This window comes from Canis lupus, chromosome 18, assembly GCF_048164855.1.
Source record: "Canis lupus baileyi chromosome 18, mCanLup2.hap1, whole genome shotgun sequence".
In the NCBI taxonomy this organism is placed as follows: domain Eukaryota; kingdom Metazoa; phylum Chordata; class Mammalia; order Carnivora; family Canidae; genus Canis; species Canis lupus.
The window spans coordinates 19,566,568-19,587,767 of NC_132855.1; the positions used below are offsets into that span (position 1 = coordinate 19,566,568).

At 42.4% G+C, this 21,200-nt stretch overlaps 1 protein-coding gene across 7 annotated transcripts in view; it reads right to left on the reverse strand.

Annotated features, from left to right (window-relative positions):
• The window catches only part of CREB5 (cAMP responsive element binding protein 5), a 494,733-nt gene that overhangs the window by 404,766 nt on the left and 68,767 nt on the right, over positions 1 to 21,200 (reverse strand). For 2 of the 7 annotated variants that reach the window (XM_072783650.1, XM_072783646.1), the window contains exon 1: positions 1,981 to 2,087. Coding sequence is in view for 2 of the 7 variants with exons in the window: in XM_072783642.1 (XP_072639743.1) it covers positions 5,854 to 5,940 (87 nt within the window). In the remaining 5 variants the exon portion in view is untranslated. Of the gene's footprint in view, positions 1 to 1,980; positions 2,088 to 5,302; positions 5,499 to 5,853; positions 5,981 to 21,200 lie in introns of those variants that run through there. The other 5 variants (XM_072783651.1, XM_072783644.1, XM_072783643.1 and 2 more) reach the window with 4 other exon arrangements.

The window sequence follows — 21,200 nt, forward strand, 5'->3', positions numbered from 1 at the left end:
AATCTTGATTCTTTCAGCTAAACAGGATACAGTCAGCATCCTCACTTCTTGGTCTCCCCTCCGCCCCCCCTTCCGCTAACCGGTTAGGAGGAAGGCGCTAGGTAAAAGTAAGTACTTTGTTTGCAGTGGGTGTGTTGCTTTCCTAAGTCACCACGGGGACACAGTGTCATCATAACGACTCTAAACGCTTCCTGAGATGCCTTTCCTATCAGGACCGAGCATTTTCGCCCTGCAGAAGAGGGATCGCTGGTGCCTTTCTTAAATAATAGAAAAGGGCAGATTGTGTGTGCGTCTATCAGGTACCGTGCTCCCCTCGGACCCCAGAAGCTCTTACCCACACTCCAGGGACAGTGATCGCCCCAGGGAAAGCAGTAAAAGGCGGAGGCGGGGCCAGAGTGACAACGGTGCGGGCGGGAGAGGGGGTCGAGAAGGAGGGGGTGCCAGGAGGAGAGGGCAATAAAGATGCCCAGGGAACCAGGGAACGGGCTGTTGTGGGAGTATGTTGGGGGTGGGATGGGAAGCAGAGTTGCTTTGTCAGCATTTCTAAACCCCCGAACTCTTGAGTATCTGAAGCTGTTAATCAAACACTTACTGGCCTGCAGAATGACGTAATGGACCTGTATCCAGCCTTTATTCCTTGACACATGTCAGAGAGGGAGGGAAAAATAAAAATCAAACACACCCGGAGGACTCTGTGACAACGCCATACACAAGCAACCCGCTCCAGTTTCTGGCCTCGAACAAGCATCAAGTGGGGGGTGGGGGGGTGGCCCCCGTGCACGCAAAGTTGGGGAGGAGGTGCACAAGGCCTGCGGCTTTTCTACCGGATACTCCCTCCCCCCGGAAACATCTCTACTGCAAAGGAGCAGCGGGATGCGGTGGTCGGGAGAAAAACGTGTCCTCGGCTCCTTGGCGCGTCTTGCCCCTCTAAGAACTTCGCGAAAAGTTTAAGCGGTTGCGTGGAGAAATCTGCCGCCAGAGGAAGGCTCCGCCGCGGGGTCCCGGGAGCTGCCGCCGCGCCGCCGCGGCAAAAGCGGGAGCTGTCATTTGGGGGCAGCGGCGGGGGGTGGGGGTGGGGGGGGTAACGATGCCAGCGAGAACCGGCCGGAGGCAGGAGACGGCTGCAGGAGTGAGAGCGCACCGAGCCGCGCCGCCCTCGAGCTCTCTGCGCCTGCAGCGACAGCCAAGTGCCCCTCGAGGGCCCCGTCCCCTCCCCGGGCGCGCGCGCCCACCAGCTGCGGCGGGCAGCCCTGCGGGAGAGGTGGCAGCAGCAGGCTCGGCACCGGGAGGGAGCGAGCCCCCCGCCCGCCCCCGAGGTGACCCCGGCGTCCTCGCCGCGCCCGCTGGAAGTTTGCAAACTTTCTCCGGGGGTTCCGCCGCAACACCGGGAAGTTGGGGACGCGGGGGGAGGTTCCTGGCTCGCCGTCTCCGCTGCCGCCGCCGCTGCCGCCGCTTGGCCGCACCTCTGGAGGGGTCCGCACCTGGCCAGGTCTCTGGAGGCAAACACACACCCCCGATTCATGACTGTTCCCCGCGTCGGGGAAACACACGCGCGCTCCCACACACGCACCACGCCGGGGAGGACACGGCGCTCGCTCCACGTTAGCATCCCTCCAGTCGCACGGCGCGGCGGCCACCGAGACGCGCTCCGGCACGGACACGGCGTGGGGGTCTCTGGAGTGGCCTCGGGACACAGCAGAATTCCACAGTCCACCAGCATTTAGGGCCGGACTTCCCTCTGGTCCGCCAAAGTGTTTACAAACACAGATCACCCTCCAAAAAAAAAAAAAAAATGCATCGCATCTTCCCTACTCCTTGCCCTGTGACCTGCCCACTGGACCAAGTAATCTCGCGGCTGCTGCCGAGAACCAACCCCTGCAAATCAAGTACGCTCCCGAGATGGCTCCCGCGGCAAGTGCAACAAAAGTAGCTAAATGCAAAAGCCCCAGAAGTGGCCGAGCCGTATTTTTAGGAACTTACCAAACAAGTGTGGAGAAGGCAAGAGCGGAGCCCGGGTGAAGGGACCACGTTGGACTGAGCAAAGATTACAATACATTCTATTTAGAGTGCATTACATCACCCCCCCGGTGACGTCACGTGGGATTCCTGAACTTCTAAATCATTGCGGTCCGCGGGGGAGGGAGAGAAGGAGGGGCGGGGCCGGCGCGCTGAGGGGGCGGACTCCGCCCCGGCCCCGCCCCGCCCCGCCCCGCCCCCGCCCCAAGAGCGGACCCTGATGCACCCGCCGGGGAGCGGCGGCCGCGGCGGCGACCGCGCAAGCAACAGCTTGCAGAGCCCAGCGCCGTGTGACACGGCTCCCTGACATTAGTGGTGTGAGTCAGCTTGGAAACAATCCTCACGGTTTCAGACAGGACCACGGAGGAGGCACGGACACGGGCTCTCCTACGAGCAAGGCCTGCTTGCGTTGGAAAGATGTGGGGATGAGGACAGGGGGTAGTGGGCTAAGAGGGTGCTAAAGGGTGCAGAGACTTTCTGCAAGCAGAAATGCAAGACGCTCCCCCCTTCCCCCACCAGCAGATGTCCAGCTCCTTTTCGCCTGCGACAGTCGTGACCTCATTAGAGTGTTCCCTGAATCCTGCCTTGCCAGAACGTTCGGCACCCCTTTTCACCGTCCCCTACCCCACCTCACCTCCAAGGGAGTAACTTCTTTACTGTGCACCCTCACATGGAATACACAGCCCCCACCTTTTCCAAGACCCCAGCTTCGTGCGTCTGAGAAGCTGGAGGGGAGTTTCTCCAGGAGGCGAAAGGTGAATCACAGCTAGAGCCAAGTGATGAGCCTGATTTAGACTCAGCGTCAGAGCCGGAAGGGCCCTTGGCGATCACTTCCAGAGCCTCCTCTGTAACTCGCCCAAGCTCACAGGCTGGCAAGTGGCAGAGCCAGAGCCAAAATGCAGGATCCGGGAGCCTGGTCTGCAGTATCTTCCTGACAGCTCCGTGAGAGAAGGAGCCTGGCGTTTTCAGCATCGGCCAGACACACCAGCCCTATCCCCAGTTTAATTTCCATTCGGATTTCCCCTTGTGAGTAGGACTCAAAGGGAAGGCATAGGCTAAATACCAGCCTATCCTAGATGACCACTGTCATTCTTGCAGCGTCTCACCCTTCACGAAGCAATCGCACCCATGTGAACACCCTTGATTCTCACAACCACCTAGCACAGGAAGGAGAAGTAGGGCAGGTGTAATTACTATCCCCATTTTACAGATGAATTAAGGCAGATTCCAGGAGGCTAGGGAGCTGGCCTGAAGTCACTTGAGCAAGTGGTGGCACTGGGACCACCCCAACCAGTTTTCAACCCCAGATCACAACTAAGCTCTTTCTAGAAGCAGAGGTGAATATTCCATGCTCATGGGTTATTCGGGAGTTAGAATCTCTGCTACCGCTGTTGTTGGCTGGGAGTCAGTTTTGCTTAGGAACAGTTTAGCCCCTATTAACAAACAATAATCATTCCTGACATTTATGTAATATCTAACATGTATGTAGCACCTCTTATCCCAATGCATCATAACCATGACTGTGCAGTTTGCCAGAGAATCATGACTGGACTGGCTAGAAATTGTAATGCTTTGCCCCAATCATCACATACTATGCTTCTGAGCTGTTTTTGACATACTAAATGGAAGAGTTTTGAATCTCCTTTCTGTTTTTAAGTGTCTAAGCAACTCCCTGCCCTTAAATGTTCCTTGAGACCATAGGGACTGGCTACTCTTTGTTTCTTGCAGCCTTATTCAGAGCTCATCACTGAGTTTTCCATTTGTTCTCTTCCACATGTAGCTCTGCAGGAACTCCAAAAGAAGGGCTCCAGTCCTAACTTGAAATCTTAACCAATAAAACTTTAAATATGACAGCTCAATTACCTGGGCTTAGAGAAGGAAGCAATAGGCTACTGAGGAACAGTCTTTTTGCCTGCGTTGCCACTCAATAATGAGGATAGCCTTTTCCACCTAAAGCCAAAGTCTACCTCCTTCTTTAGCAAAGAAGTGTGAGCCACACAGGGAGCAAATTTGAGACAGAAAAGGGATACAGCTTGACATCAGAATTCAGTCAGAGAGCTAGTCTTTTTCCCAGTTGACAAGCGTGGGCCAAAGGAAAAAAAAATGAAGAATTGAATCAGCAAAGATGTAGTGATAAAATATTTAAAACCCTGTAAGTAGTTAATCAACATATAAATTTAAAACATTTAATTCTCAGCATTCTCTAAATAGAAGCATACATATATATATGAGTTTTCATCCAAGTAGCTCATCAATTTCTAATACTATCCAAATCATTTGTTGATCTTTAAAAATGATTGCTGAACTTTTGTTTGACGTGCTGCTACTAGGTAAACAATGCCCCTGTCTGAGCCATGACTGACATAGGAATATACAGGGAACTTTTCCAATGACTTCCCCAATACCCTGATAATCGTTAGGCTAATTATGGAGTGTCAGTAGGTAGAGAATTTCTCTTAATATCAGCAATATTGTTCATGGTGCTGACTCCTCTCTCCTCTGCTGAACTGACAGAAATTGCATTCAAAATGTTTCCATCCATTGTATTACAGGGTATATATATATATATATATATATATATATATATATATTTCCTGTTCTCTGTTACCAACTAAGTCACACACAAAAACTAAACTTTCTAAATGTAAACTGAAGAAGAGAAGTGGCGTTTATAAGTTTGGACTCTAATCTCAGGGTGCTGGAGTTCGAATCATGACTTTGCTACTTGAGATTTAACTAACTGCTGGGTCTCACTTTCTTCATCTATGTAATATGGTGATGATCATAGTAACTCAAATGAATTAAGAATTGTGCTGAGAAAAAAGAAAAAAGGATTATGCGAGGGATGCCTGGGTGGCTCAGCGGTTGAATGTCTGCCTTCGTCTCAGGGCATGATCCCAGGATCTGGGATCAAGTCCCATATCAGGCTCCCTGCATGGAGCCTGCTTCTCCCTCTGCCTGTGTCTCTGTCTCTCTCATGAATGAATAAATAAATCTTAAAAAAAAAAAAAGAATTGTGCTGGGCACAGGATAATAACTATGTAAATACTTGCCCTCATTTTTATTATTAAAAGCAATGTGGCTAATGCCATGACAGTAGAGCATTCAGTGATTTTAGCAAACTTGGCCAAATAAATGAAAAGAGAACCTGTTTCCCCATACTTCACCCAGCCCCCACACTAACCCTTGCATGCACCATCTATACCAAATAGACTCTCATCTGTCAAAGCATGCCCAGAGAACCCTCATGTTTGTAGACTCAAATTCTTGCATGGCTCGAACTCACCCAGTCTCTTCCAGGATCCCTCAGATCTGAAGTGCCATGGAGGCTGCAGTTCCCAGAAGAAGCCATGGAAGAGCATCTCTAGGGGTAGTACTTCAGCTGGTGGTGGCCATAACCTGGGGCATTTACCCCAGGAATGTCATCTCACCCACTAGGAGTCCATCCATTATGGCCTCATGGACATGTGGGGAGGGGCACCCTGATAACAGGTAAACAAGGTAAACTGACTAGGGTACCATCCACCCAAGGACCTCCTTCCCAATCCCACCTCCCTCTCTAGGGGAGGGACGTAGGCACAAGCCCACTGGTAAGGCACCACACTGATTGGACCTATAAGGAGCTGACTGGCACCTATGCTGGCCAGGGAGAATAGATGAGACCCCTTGCTAGACAAAGGGTTAACCCTTTAGTTGCTGGATCAGAGAGCAGTCCAAGGGAGAAGCCTGGGCAGCTGGGCCAGTGGGACAGGATAGAGCCCAGAACAATGGTTACCTACTACCCACTATGGAAGAATTTTAATATTTTGGTAAATCTATAGCCTTACTAGTGCTTACCTCCTGAATATTAGGCCTGAATAGAACCATTCCAAGGGTCTTCAGATGAGGAAAAATCCTGTAGCTTTGTGCTTTGCATTTAGACATTTCTCCAGCATTCAACAAAGGGTGGCCAGTCTTCCCAGAGCTAGGGATTAAAAAAAAGAAAAAGATCTCCTTCTCAGTTTCTAGACTGCCACAGAAATTATCAAACTTAGCAGTAATAAGCATTTGGGCAACTTGTTAAAGGGAGTTTTTTGGATGAGATTTCCCCTGGGGTTTCAGTTCAAAGATCTGGCACTGGGCTCAGGATCCTGCATTTGTAATTCTGCTGCAAGTGCCTGGGGACCCCACTCTGAGTGACACTGATTTAGTGAATTCATAGATGGGCAGTGACCCAGGAGAAAGCTGGGGAGGGAACAGCAGAGTCAGCTGCCTGCAACACTAAAAAATATATATATGACCCCAGGCTTGTATACTTGAGATGAATCCTATAGCTGCTTCCCAGAAGGACACACACACACTCCTAGAGAAGGCTTCGCCTGGTCCCTTCTACAAACACTACTCAGAGGGACCTTTCCCATTAATTTTTTCATTCAAAGCTTTTTTTAACTGAGTTGACAGTGGTAGTGGAAAGGATGCTAGGTTTGTGGTTAAAACCTTAGCTGAGCTTCACTGGAAAGTTTCTGTCTTTTCTAAGATGAATCTTCACCAGGTTTCTTCATTAACTTCTTTATTTTTAAAGTAGGCACCACACCCAGCATGGAGCCCAATGAGGGCTTGAACTCACAACCCTGAGATCAAGACCTGAGCTGATATCAAGAGTCAGATGCTTAACCAACTGAGCCACCCGAGTGCCCCTTCATTATTTTATGTGAAGGGGTAAAGATTTTCAAACAAATGGAATTGCAAAATGTATCCAGAGGCAGCAACATCCACAACATGATGGCTAGCTAACACCAGGTATTTTACTATGTGCCATGCCTTGGGCTAAGACCTTTATGTGTATTCTTTCAGATATTTTAATAAATAACCCTATGAGGTGGCTGGAAGTATTCCTATTTAAGCTGAGAAAATAATTTTACTTATTCTTTTATCTAAATGTTAATTAACATACAGTGCAATATTGGTTTCTGGAGTAGAATTCAGTGATTCATCACTTACATACAACACCCAGTGCCCTCCTTAATGTCCATCACTCATCTAGCCCATCCCCCACCCACTTCTCCAGCAACCTTCAGTTTGTTCTGTTATTAAGAGTCTCTTATGGCTTGTTTCCCTCTCTCCTTTTCTTCTTTTCCCCTTTCCCATATGTTCATCTGTTTTCTTTCTACAACTCCACATATGAGTGAAATCATATGGTATTGTCTTTCTCTGACTCACTTATTTCACTTAGCATAATAATCTCTAGCTTCATCCATGTTGCTCCAAGTGACAGGATTTAACTTTTTGATGACTGAGTAATATTCTCTTGTGTCTATATATATGCTACAGAGAAGACAGTTTTAGAGCAGTGAGTAACTTGCCCAGGATTGCACATCTGGGGTGTAGCCAAGCTGTGAGAGAGACCCAGAACACTCGTACCAGTGCCAGCACCTGCCAGAGCTTGGTGGGACCTGGAGCACGCATGAGATCAGAGATTTGGCAGGTGTGCCCATTGTTCACTCCTAGCTCGTCTGCATGTAGTGCTACTGAGGCTGCATAGGTGTTCAGTGAGAGCCAAAATGAGTGTGAAATAAGCCCGCTTCATCTATGGCTGAGTGGCCTGAGAGACGTGGACAGTGACAGCCCTGAGAGTACCTGCTTCCCTTTCAAACCAGAACCTTCTTGGAACCCAGAAAAAAAAGGATATGCCATTCAAAGAAACATAAATGAATAAGGAACCCTGTCTTACTCAGGTTACATCGCTGCACTGGCCAACCAGTCACATACACTAAAATGATGACATCAGGGTAAAGGGAAAGATAGGGCAGCCCTCGCTTGCTTTTCCATTCAGTCTTTCCTTACTCATGAGTAAACAGAAGGCAGAGTTTGGGCAGGATATATTCATGTCAAGAACTGAAATAAAGGGGCACCTGGGTGGCTCAGTTGGTTAAGTGGCTGCTATTGGCTCAGGTCATGATTCCAGGGTCTTAGGATGAAGCCCCTCATCGAGCTCCCTGCTGTATGGGCAGCCTGCTACTCCCTCTCCAATGCTTGTGCTCTCCCACTCTCTCTCTCTCTCTCTCTCTCTCTCAAATAAATAAAATCTTCAAAAAAGGGAGTGGCCACCTGGGTGGCGCAGTGGCTGAGCATTTGCCTTTGGTTCAGGTCATGATCCTGGGGTCCTAGGATCAAGTCCTGCATCAGGCTCCCTGTAGGGAGCCTGCTTCCCCCTCTACCTGTGTCTCTGCCTCTCTCTGTGTGTCTCTCATGAATAATTAAGTGAGGTCTTTAGAAAAAAAAAAAAAAGAACTGAAATAAAAGACAGTTGAGTTCATTTTGTGCAGTGTTTCTACTGCTCTGGTTAAGAACACAATACACATATACACAGGAGCCACAAAATATAAATTGTGTGAGTTCTGTGATTCCATATACAAGTTCACCTATATTTGCGTTTATAACTGGCATTGCACAACATAAAGATTAATGGTAAGATGAATGCTAACAACTTAATATTTAAATTTTGTGTTACTTAGAATGACACATTAAATAGCAAATTGAAAACACCGTAAGTCAAGAGATAGCTATGAAAGCAAGGAAAAACTTTTCTATTTAATATCTGGTTTTGGTGGGGAGGGGCACATGAGCAGGGAGAGAGGGGGAAGGGAAAGAGACAGAGAATCTCAAGCAGACTGAATGCTCAGTGCAGAGCCTGATGCAGGGCCTCATCTCAGGACCCTTAGATCTGTGACCTGAGCCACAATCAAGAGCCAGATTCTCAACCAACTGAGCCACCCAGGTGCCCCTCTATTTAATATCTTTACTGACATGTTCCCCCTGTCTTTTGAACAAGGGACTTTGCACTTTTTGTTAGCACTGGGTCCAAGAATTATGTAGCCAGCTTCAACTACAGACAAATGATTGAAGATATCTGTCATGCCTTCAGGTCCATGCTCACTATGCTAAGAGCAGGCAAGCAGAGCAGGAGATTTAGTGGCCTCAGCTTTGTCATTTCCTGTGTTGTGACCACGGCCACTTTTTAAACCTCTCTGAAGTTCAGATTCTTCACCTGTAAAATGGAGCTAATGACACCTCCCAGGATATTACAAAGATTGAATGAGTTAATATGTGTAAAATACTTAAAACAATGCCTGGTACACAATAATTACTGAAAACAAAATTTTCAGTAGAAGGCTGTTATGCCTTCTAAGGTTTGGGGGAGAATTTAATAAAATGATCTGTTTCAAATGCCTAGCACTATTTAGCATTTAGAATGTGCTCTGTAAATGTTGCATAAAATTGCATGGAAGCTATAATACTTAAGCTCTATGGATGAGAATGGAGGAAGCAATCCAATTAGCCTCAAATTAAAGACCTTACTATAAGCCACTTGTATTTGAAGGAGAAGGGACAGTTACATTAACAAATCTGCTCTGAGCGTGTGGGCAACAGAGCAATGCTATACAAGCTGATGTTCTAGTTGAAATGATCACCTTCTAGTCCTGACCTACAAATGCATTTTATGCCAGCAGTTGTGTAATTATATTAATTCTTGTGTGGTTTGGATTTGCTATAATAATACCTTAAAATCTCAACAGGTAGAGCTTGAAAATGCCATGCTCTTGCATTGGAAGTGAGGGTAAATATCAACTCTGAAATGTTGTTTAACAACAGGACAGTCTGGTCACCTGACTCAAGCTTGGGGAACCTCACCTGGAAGGTGATCGGTTGCTGATGGCTTGGAATATTCCTATAGGGAATTACTGTATTCACCACCTTATAAAAATTAATGCCTTCTTTTGAACCTGGCTGAAAATCAAAAGCTTTGCCTACCCCAAAGAGTATTAGAGTGTTAACATCCCTATAAAAGTTACACTTATCTTAATGTGTTCCTTTTTTTTTTTTGAGAGGCTTGATTAAATAAAAAACTACTTTTTTTCCTGCCTTGAGATTAAGTGAAAGAGATTGACACCTGCTCTAAATAATGACCCAGAATAAGAGTGCTGTGTCAGCACACTCCAAAAATTTTAGTCATTTCCTGAAGATCAATGGTAAGTGGAAAGTAACGGTTTTACAATAATTAGGAGTGTTTTATATATACGGAAGGTTCATTTAGACTAAAGCGTTATTGATATCACATAAATTAGTATTGAGCGTCACCTCGCCTGAACTGATATTTCACATACCACCTCTTTTTATATCATCATTAACCACATGTTTAACTCATGTACTGCTGACGTGGAAGGTTATACTCGTCTCTTTCGGGGCATTCATAAGTACCTTATTTAAATGATTCTTGAGAATTTCAGTAGCTTTTAAACCTAATTGATCAGCAATTCCTCCTCATTCTTACATGAAATGGAGTATTTAAAACCTGGAAAGTTACTCTCAGCCTCATTTGAATCATGAAAATTATCCACTGATAAAGTCAGAAAATATAAAGCTTCCCTCTCCCCACTGTCCTCCTCCCCCATCCTGATTTTAACATATTCTGTCTATAGCTCTCACAACAGTGCCCTTACATGACCCTTAAAGAGAGTGCAGTACAAACAGTACACTGGGACATTGTGCTGTTTAGAAAAACCATCTATTTTCAGGACTGCCATGGCTACTTAATGCTCTGCCAAAGTCTGAGAAGGAAAGAACCCCCTTATTTGTGTGTATCACCTCTGGTTCAAGCCCATTATATATTTTATCTCATTTAATCCTGGCAACTCTGAGTAGAAGATGTTATCACTCCTATTTTGTTGATGGGACTTCTGAAGCTCAGAGAGGCTAAGTAATTTGACCAAGGTCACACAGCTAATCAATAAGGCAGCTGGGTTTCAAACCTCATTCTGACCCCAGAATCTCCACTGTGCATCACATCCTGCTGCAGCAGCCTTTATTTCAAAACACTACATCTCTCCTTTTAACCCTCCTGCATAACATTTTATCATTCTGTTGAGCAACCCATCTGTGTGTGTGTGTGTGTGTGTGTGTGTGTGTACATATATATAGGCAAAGGTTGGAAACTGCTGTGCTTCTCAATGATCATTTTCTTGGGAGACGTATCCATTCACAGATTGAGTCCTGTGTTTGTGGAGGAGAGTAGAAGACTTTTGTGATCATGGGCATGGGACTCTACATAGCAAGATCTTGGCTATGATAGGTAATCCAGGTATATCATGACCCTGCTTGTGTTGGGGCGACTGTGGTCTAGAGAGCCAGCAGCTTGCCACAGCACTTATCATGAGAGTATAATGAACAGAGTTTTTACCTTAACCCCAGTGACAAGACATATCAGTAAAGGCAGAAAGGTTGCCATTGCTGGTATGGGGGCTGGAGGGATATTCAAAACATTGACTGAATTTGCCAGAAGAAGACAGATGCAGACACTTAAGGTTGCTGGAACCTTATTTTTTTCTTTCATTGCAATAGTCACTCATCCATGTTCCTTTATGGACTCAGATTTGGAGGACTCTACATAAAAATAAAAGGTTTAAATTAGGGTAACACCTTGAGAAATACAAGGGCTTACTCTTCTTCTCCATAGCCAGTGAGACCCCTTATGGTTCTCTCTTTTACTTTTTTTTTTAAGATTTTATTTATTTATCTATCTATTTATTTAGAGAGAGAGAGAGAGCACACACATGCAAAGGCAGGGGGGTGGGGAAGGGAAAGAGGGAGAGAAAATCTCAAGCAGACTCCATACACTGAGCACAAAGTCCAAGGCAGAACTTGATTTCATGACCCTGAGATCATGACCTGAGCTAAAATCAAGCATCGGATGCCTAACTGACTGAACTATGCAGGTGACCCTCTCTTTCTTTCTTTCTTTCTTTATTCCACATTTTATTTATTTACTCATGAGAGACACTCAGAGAGAGGCAGAGACATAGGCAGAGGGGGAAGCAGGCTCCCTACAGGGAGCCTGATGCAGAACTCAATCCCAGGACCCCAGGATCATGACCTGAGCCAAAGGTAGATGCTCAACAACTGAGCCACTTGGGTGCCCCTCCCTTACTGTAATTTGGCATCATCTTTTTTTATGGTTATAAAAGATTCCACTATTTAGCTTTAATCAATTCACTAGAATGGATATTTGTATAGTTTCCAATTTGTTGCTATTGTAATCAGTACTATAATAGATGCCTCTCCGTGTACTTGTACATACATATGTGATGACTCTTCATAGAAATGGCACTGTAGCATCACAGATTATGCACGTCTTAACTGTTGTTACATACTGCTTGAGAGCCTTTTACCAACTGACTGTCCAAACTGCAATGAGAAGAATGCCTCCTGTCCCCACATCCTTGTCAACAAGGTATAGGTTTAAAGAGCTAAAAGTTTTGCATGAGATATCAAAAAGATGAAAGTCTATCTTATAAGCAAAACTGAAACTGGTGGTTTCTACAGAGAATTCTACAAAGGGAGGACTATACAACAAATGTAAGAGATTTTAACCACAGAATTAACATTCATAAATCATTGGAACAATAGCTAATCCCTTGATGATTTTGAATTAGTGTGTAAGTCTGTCCCATACATTTCATTCAATTAGGATGACTCTGTGAAGCTCGTATCATTATTATCATCCTCTTACATTCTGTAGCTGAAGGAACATAATGACAGAGAGATACAGTCATTTGCTTGTATGGCTGTTAAGAAGTGGAACTAGAATTCTTATCTTCATTTTTCTTTTATTGTGGTAAATATACAGAACATAAAATTTACCTTTTTAGCCATTTTTAATTAACAATTTGGAGGCATGAAATACTTTCATACTATTGTGTAATGATCACCACTATGTATTTCCAGAATGCTTTCATCATCCCTGTACCCACTAAACAGTAACTCCTCATTTCCTCTCTCCCTGGAACTGAGACTTGAGCTCACAAAACCTGAGGTTAAAGCCCAAGACTTCAATACCAGGATCTACTGCTTTGAATGGTTCCACCACTTTCTCCTTTATTGTGCATCTGAATTAAACTCTGGTTTTAGTGTTTTCTTTTCATGAGGAGGGCTTTGTGTGGTAGAGGAATAGCAGCCATAGAATACTTCCAGAATAATGGAGGCTTTGTGGCAAAGGTGGGATCATCAGGGCAAAAGCCTTGGCATTGCTGACTTACCATTACTGAATGTGCCTGTAGTAGTTCTAACTGTTAAACATGAAGGCCAAGGTTTTACATTAAGCTGATGAATCCATTTTTTAATCAAAGGAAGAACAGTTTTTATTCTGATTCACTAATCCAAATAGACTGACCAAGGGGCAGCTGTGGCATGTATGGATCTCCTCAATGAAAATCCTCAATATCCCACAGTCTGGAAGAAGAGGGAGATGCTGTCCTCCAGGTGCTGGCTCCAACCCAAAAGACCCAGACAGATGAGATCCCTACGTCTCCTTATCTTTTTATGTTGATCCCACCCTATCCTAAATTTTGCTTTCCCAAATAGAGCCTTCTGGAATACAGCTGCCATCACTCATTCAGTTGTCAAGGGGTGAATGGCTGCCTTTTTGGAAGAATACCACTCTGTAAATCAGCCACCAGGTGCTGTTTATCCCACTGATGGATGTCACACATCCACACATATGGGACCTGAACCAGAGCTATGGATTTTTTTTTCCAATCCACATATTGGATTTTTTCTTTGTATTTTAAACTTTTTAAACTGCTGTTTTAGAACAAATTCTTCTTGAGAAATCAGTTTCCACATATCATTTAGCACTCCAATCCAAAGCACTACAAGAAAACATCTCAAGACAATGCCTGTATATTTTCAGGGTGTTTAAAATGTATTATAGAGTATCTTCATAGAAAGACATCCAGATTTTTTTCTTTTTACAGCCCAGTGAAATGAAAAAAGGCTAAATAATCCAGAATATAAAGAGGACAAGGGGAAAGGAACCAAATGAGATAGATATAGACCAAGACAGGGACAATGCAGAAGAATACAGAAGTTATAGCTTCATTTTTACAGTTACCTGGTATTCCTCAACTTGCCAAAAAGAAAAGAATAGCATCCAAGAGTTATAGTCCTGTCTTAAAATAAAAATAAATTGCAATTAAAATGATTAAACTAAGTAAAACAGACACAGGAAACATATAGAAAAAAAATATATTTCCTGTCCACTAAGCCTCTGATCCCATTAAATACTTAAATAATATCTTCCTGACATCATGACTGTAGAAATAACATGTTACTTTCATATTTATGACATCAAGAGATTACTGGTTTATGAAAAAAGATGTTTAATTTGCAAGTTTTGAATGGCACTGATACAGATTAGTATATGTTACAGAATTAGATATATATGCTATCTCAGCTAGTTTTATATTTTGTTATAAACGTCCCCAACAAGTATAAAAATATCACCTAAAATAAAAATATAAATGTGTCTTATGACAATAAAAGCATATCTGCCTCATATCCAAAAAGAAAGGAAAGTATATGTATGTGTGTGTGTGTGTGTGTGTGTATATATTCCCATTAACCCACATTCTTCCTTCTAGAGCTTTATCTAACTCCTTCTTGGGCACGATGCCATATATCTATAAGCCTTTGTATCTTCTGATTAAAAGAAAATAAGTGTAGAATCATGTTTGCTACAGTCTGCTGCCAAAAGCCCATGTCTATAATCCATCATTAAAATGTGACAGTGTATGGCTACAAAGAAAGAAAAATCTCAGTTGTCATGCTCATTTGCAAATGTTTCAGGGGCTGGAGATCCTTTGGCAATCCTGCTGTTTCTAGGTTATTTGTGGAATAACCAGTTTAATTGAGCCGATGATTGCCTTGTGCCTACACTGCACTTCTGACTTAGATCTTTATTTTCCACAGTTGGCACCAATTTGTGCTACGTGGCAAGGGAATGGCATGCATTCAGCAAGCCCAAATTCCAGAGTTTCAGCCCACCCCTTCTTTGTCCTTGCCAATCTGATTTCTGAGGAATTTGCCTAGAGTTGCTACAGGGGAAAAAATGGAGAAGGTACTCCTTGCCCTCCTTTCAGACCATTTCATAGAATACCTCTTTGGCTTAAGATTTTTAGCCCCATTAGGGCAAAGGCATTTTATGCCTTTATTGAAATGAAGACCTGTTTAGGATGTTCTCTATAATTGGAGCACACCCCCCCACCCCCATCGAATGGAATATACAATGTGGACCAACCTGTTGCAACCTGGAGAATAGTACAAGTCAGATATTTGCTACCCAACAGAGCCAGTTGGAAAAAGAAAAGGGTGGGGGGAACCTGGGTTAACACCAACCTTGTCCTGACATGCAGCAAGGCTATAGCATGCAGGAAAATTGAAAACAGAAACATCAGGAAGATCAGTGAGAAGGCAGGGCCCTTTTTTCTTCCTTTACTTTGTTCCTAACAAATGTTCATCCTCATCCACTCTAAATCATGTCATTTAAATGAAGCCTGTGTAAAAGGGAAGTTCATATTGCAAAACCAGTGTGGACAGAAACTGCCCTTGACCACTATGGAAATGGCTATAGCCTGCTTTGAAATGGGCTTGTTCTCCTCGAGAGTAGGTGAGTACCCCCAGCTAGTTGAATCTTAGAATTCTAAGTTGATGATAAAATTAACAGATGTCATTTAAAAGAGCTTTCATGAAATGCCTGAGTGGCTCAGTTGGTTAAGTGTCCAACTCTTAGTTTCAGCTCAGGTCATGACCTCAGAGTCCTATATCCAGCCCTGTGTTGGCCTCCATGTTCCATGGGGAGTCTGCTCAAAGTCCCCTCTTGTGCACGCTCTCTCTAAAATAAATAAATATATTAATTAATTAACTAATTAATTAAAATAGCTTTCATTCAGGACAACTGGGTGGCTCAGTTGGTTAAGTGTCTGATTCTTGGACAGAGCCCCACATCCGGCTCTGTGCTCAGCAGGGAGCCTACTTAAGCCTCTTTCTCTCCTAAGCCTCTTTCTCTCCTTCTGCCCCTCCCCATTCCACTAGTGCACATGTGTGCCTGCTCGTTTATAAAATAAAATAAAATAAAATAAAATAAAATAAAATAAAATAAATAAAATAAATAAAATAAATAAAATAAAATAAAATAAAATAAAAATATAAAACAGCTTTCATCTTCCATGAGAAGAATCTAACACAGGCCCTCTTCCAATAAAATTTTAGACAACATTTTCAGGTATGTTTGAATTTCATCTAAAAACCTCCAAATAGTTTCCTCCTATATTCCCTAAGGAAGTAACTACAATTCCTTTCCTCCTTCAGAGAAGAGAAATAAGCTGTATTCTTTCAAAGTAGGATGAAAGATAATTTTGATGGACATTTCCAAATAGATAAAAGTTACTCCAATTCAAAGAAGGCATAAGACCAACAAGTACGCTAAAACAAAATAGGAAAAGTATGGTAATTCCTTTACTCTTCCTTTATAAAAACAAAAATTCAAGGGTTAAAAGATGAATTTGCAGAGACACCTGGCGGCTCAGTCAGTTAAGCATCTACCTTCAACTCAGGTCATAATCCCAGGGTCCTGGGATGGAGCCCCACATCAGGCTCCCTGGGAAGTCTGCTTCTCCCTCTCCTTCTGCCCTTCTCTCTGCTCATTCATTTTCTCTCTCTCTTTCTCTCTCTCAAAAATAAAATAAAATAAAATAAAATAAAATAAAATAAAATAAAATAAAATAAAATAAAATAAAATAAAATAAAATGAATTTGCAAACAGGCTTCTTTTCATGACAAAGTTTTGAGCAATGTTGTTCTATCCTAGGTAAAACCAAATCAGATCCAACACTCAACAGGCATGATGTATCATTGAATTATGATAAGCACAGAATCCAATGTGGGTGAAGTTTGTGCTAAATATTGAAAGATGGGGGATTGTCTCTTAATATGAATTATAAGAAAAAAGCAAAGGTTTCTGAAGAACACTTGACTCTCCACAGGATTATGTTACTTGTGTTAAGGACTAATGTATCTGAAATTATTATAGCTACTTGGCTTTCTTGCTTACATAAAGCAAGGTATATCTTTCCCCATCTCTTTACTATTAATCTACATATGTCTTTGCATTTAAAGTACATTTCTCATAGACAACATATAGTTAGTTCGGTCTTGTTTCTTTTTCCACTAATAGTCTCTCTCTTTTAGACCATTCCCATTTCAAGTGATTGCTAATGTAGCTGGAATTATATCTATCATATTGGTAAATACTTCATATGTGTTGCTCTTATTCTTTTAGGGTTTTTCCTTTTGTCTTCTACTCTTTTTCTGACTTCCCAGCTTCTAATTGACATTTTATATGATTTCATTTCTTTTCTCTTAAGATATCAATTTATAGGGACACCTGGGTGGCTCAGTGGTTGAGCATCTGCCTTCGGCTCAAGGCGTGATCCTGGGGTCCAGGGATCGAGTCCCACAACAGGCTCCCTGCATGGAGCCTGCTTCTCCCTCTGCCTGTGTCTCTGCCTCTCTCTGTGTCTGTCATGAATAAATAAATAAAATCTTTTTTTAAAAGACTCTATGTCTGTCATGAATAAATAAATAAAATCTTTTTAAAAATAAATATAAAAGATTTTATTTATTCATGAGAGTCACAGAAAGAGAGGCAGAGATACAGGCAGAGGGAGAAGCAGGCTCCATGCAGGGAGCCTGTTGTGGGACTCGATCCCTGGACCTCAGGATCACACCGTGAGCTGAAGGCAGACGCTCAACCACTGAGCCATCCAGGTGTCCCTAAATAAATAAAATCTTTTTTAAAAAGATATCAATTATACTTCTTTTTTAAAAATATTTCAGTGGTCTTCCTAGAATTTGCAATAAACATTTACATCTTAATCCAAGTCCACTTCAACACCATCCTCCATCAGAGGTCATCCAGGCACCTTATAACAGAGAATTCATTCCCAAGTTCTCTCCCTTTCTTCTCTTATTCATAAACTATAATTGCCCAATGCATTGTTGCTATTATTAATTTGAACAAACTGTTTTCTGTTAAATAGTTGTTAATTTTCAGCTGTGAGAATGGGATTGATGACTTCCAAGCTCTTTACATATTGGACTGGAACCCAGAAGTCAACCTTAATTTACATCACAGTGAGACCAGGAGAGATCAGAGAAAAGCTAATTAAGATGTAGCAGAAACAGTAATGAAACCAGAATCCATAATCAATCATCGTAATATCAAAGTAACCAAGAAAAGTTGAAATAAGTAGGGAGATGGGAGGGTTATAGCAGAGAGAAGGACTAGGAAGAAAGATATTTGAAAAATCTAAAACTTTAAGCTTGTTGCTTTCTTTATGAAATGCAGTCTGAGGAAACAAAGTTTCTGAGAGGTGAGTCAGACCCAACAGGAATATTTAATGTTTCTTTGCTAAAAAGCATCATCACCTTATGGACTGAAAAAGATTGCTATACTTAAAAAGGACAAATGAGTAAACAAAGAAGCAACATCCAGCCTGAACTCACTAATGCTTAAATTGGGTCACAAGACAGACAAGGTCTGAGTTATAGGACTGAGGTATCACCTGTACCTGGAAAATCTCTTCATTCTCCCAGTCTCCTTTACCACACCTTTGAAAACAAGGCTTTGATGAGATAAACTACAAGATCACTCTGTTCTGAACTTCTAAAACCCTATGTCAGGTATATTTGCAATAGAAATGTTGATCTATCATTGGTCAAGAGCACGAGTGAGCTGGAAAGACCCAAAGGTGAAAGCCTACAAGACAAATATTGCATAACTCATGACGTGTAGTCCCACATCATCCTGGGCTGCGAGAAGCAAAGCCATGGGATGTAGAATAAACCTTGCACGTGAGGAGAGAATCAAAGTAGGGGCAAGCACAGCATGGAGTCCCAGAGGTCAAGATCTTCTGAAGTATAGCGCTGCCCCTCTGATGGACAATGGGGAGAACAAGAAGGCTCTTTAAGACATTTCTAAAATGGCCACATTTGGAAAAGAAGGATGTCCTCTGGATGGACCTTGGCTAGAAATGCAAAGGTTACTGGGGTGCCTGGGGGGGGGGGGGCGCTCAGTTGGTTGGGCATCCAACTCTTGGTTTCAGCTCAGGTTGTGATCTCGGAGTCATGGGATTCAGTTTGGCAGAGGGCTCCACGCTCAGGGAGTCTGCTTGAAAATGCTCTCTCTCTGTCCCTCCCCCCACTCACACATTCTCTCTTTATCTCTCTAAAATGAATAAATAAATATTTTTTAAAATGCAAAGGTTAGGAAACGGATGCCCAAACATAGAAAATAAAATGTCTTCTTAGAACAGAGCAGGTGAGGAAAAAAGGACACCAGAATAGAGAAATAGAAGTGAAAACGAGGAAACAGGGACAGAACCTCATTTGTTGTTCTGATATTTAATGAGAAGAACCACAGCCAATCTTTCCTGGAGGCCACAGAGATACTTAGGGTAAGCCAAAAGAGGGTCTTACAGGCAGCTGTCACCAAAAGGGGCACTGAGGGCCACTGACTGCCTGCAAGAATTGGAGCAGATCTCATACCTCAGCAAAATTTACAGCAGCACAGTCTTAACGGAGCAATTCTTTGATGGCCAGTTGATCTGATTTCATATATTTCATATTATAGTTTTATTGGAAAGTGTGAAAATATTTTAAATACAAGCTTTATTTGCTCATATAATTGTTTTCCAAAAAGATTCATTCTATAGCATGTAATAGCCTATTAGTAATGACAAATGAAATCCAATTAAGATCAGGGAAAGAAGAGGGAGAAAAATGAAAAACATCTGTTGAGTGCTTATGTGCCAGGCACAGTGCTAGGCAACTCAGATGGGCTCATTTAGTCCTCATATCATCCTTTTAGAGAGGACTTCTTACACATTAGGACAACTCCTAATTCCCAAGAATACATATAAATTACTGAAATCTCTACAAGGGCTGAAGACCATACCAATACATATGAAGAAAAAATGTTTTTGATAAAATTATAACACTAAGTTTAAAATAGAGCAGATAACCAAGTGATGATACAAACATAATTGTTTTATCCTCTTTTAACTGAAAAAAATTAACAGCTAATGCAATAAGGTGATAGATGAGACTCTGAATTGCTTTCTTTCCTCTATTTTAGAAGCAAAATTTTAAAAAGTTATCAACAAAGCCTTTCAAAATTTCAGTCAACAATAAAACATATATAAAAGAAGGCACGTAATACACATTATACTCAACCCATCTTTCAAAGAGTTAAAAATGTGTAAGCAAAGTCTAAATTTAAGTCCAAATCATAAACTTGACTTGAACTCTGTTGTCAATTGCCAGGAAAAGCATTCCAGACTCTAAGAAACTGTTTGATTTTTTTTTTCTTCATAGCATCAAGAAAAAACTGGAAAGCTTATAGGGCCCATGGCATGTAAATTGTAGCCATCAGGAGAAAAACCCACCGTACTAACAAGTGATGCTTTCAAAGTCATTTTCTCACCATCCTTTATAATGCTGCCACACCAACAGGGTAAAAGATGGGATAGAAAACTTTTCTACTTTAAAATCAACCAAATGATGCAGAGGAAAAAGTAGCACTTTGCCAAAACCTCAAGGTTAAAAGTAATAAGGAGAGAGGTGTCTGTCAGCATCCAGAAGAGTTTTGCAAACAATAGATGCAAAACATCAGAGTCTCCAAAAGGAAAATTTTCTTTTTAGTGCCACTTTTGGAGAATGATCAGTAGTGTATTTCATTTCTGGTTTAATAAGGTTATTAACAGTTGCTTTTTTTTTTTTTAAGAAAAGAGCAAAGGAATATTTTCTGTGAAAGTTTGTCGATAAGCATTAGTGTGGTAAAAAAAATTGTGTGCCTTTTTATGAACAGTCTACACAGTAGAATAAAACACTATCTACATGAGCTTTCACACAGCACAGCAATTAATTAACTTATCTCTGTGAACACTGTTCTCACTGAAACTTATTAAAAGTCTGATTCATCCCCAAAGCCCCAGGCAATCATCAATTGCTTCATAATAATACAAAAGAAAAATAAGCTTTGGTTATGTTCTCATTTAATATCCTAAGAAGATCCTCTTTGCCCTCTGTCTTTGTTTGAAAATATCTCTATTAAGAGGGTTTTTTTTTTTTTAAACCTTCCCACTTGACATGAAATATGTTATGGCAGGGAACTGTGGGAGTAAATTACAGAGCCTCCAGGATACCAGATTAAGAGGAGAAGCTGGACTTTCTCAAAGACACACAAATCATTCAACATGCAGCACAACAGGGCATACAGTGTGTTATCGATGCCGAGTTCCAAGCACCATTGT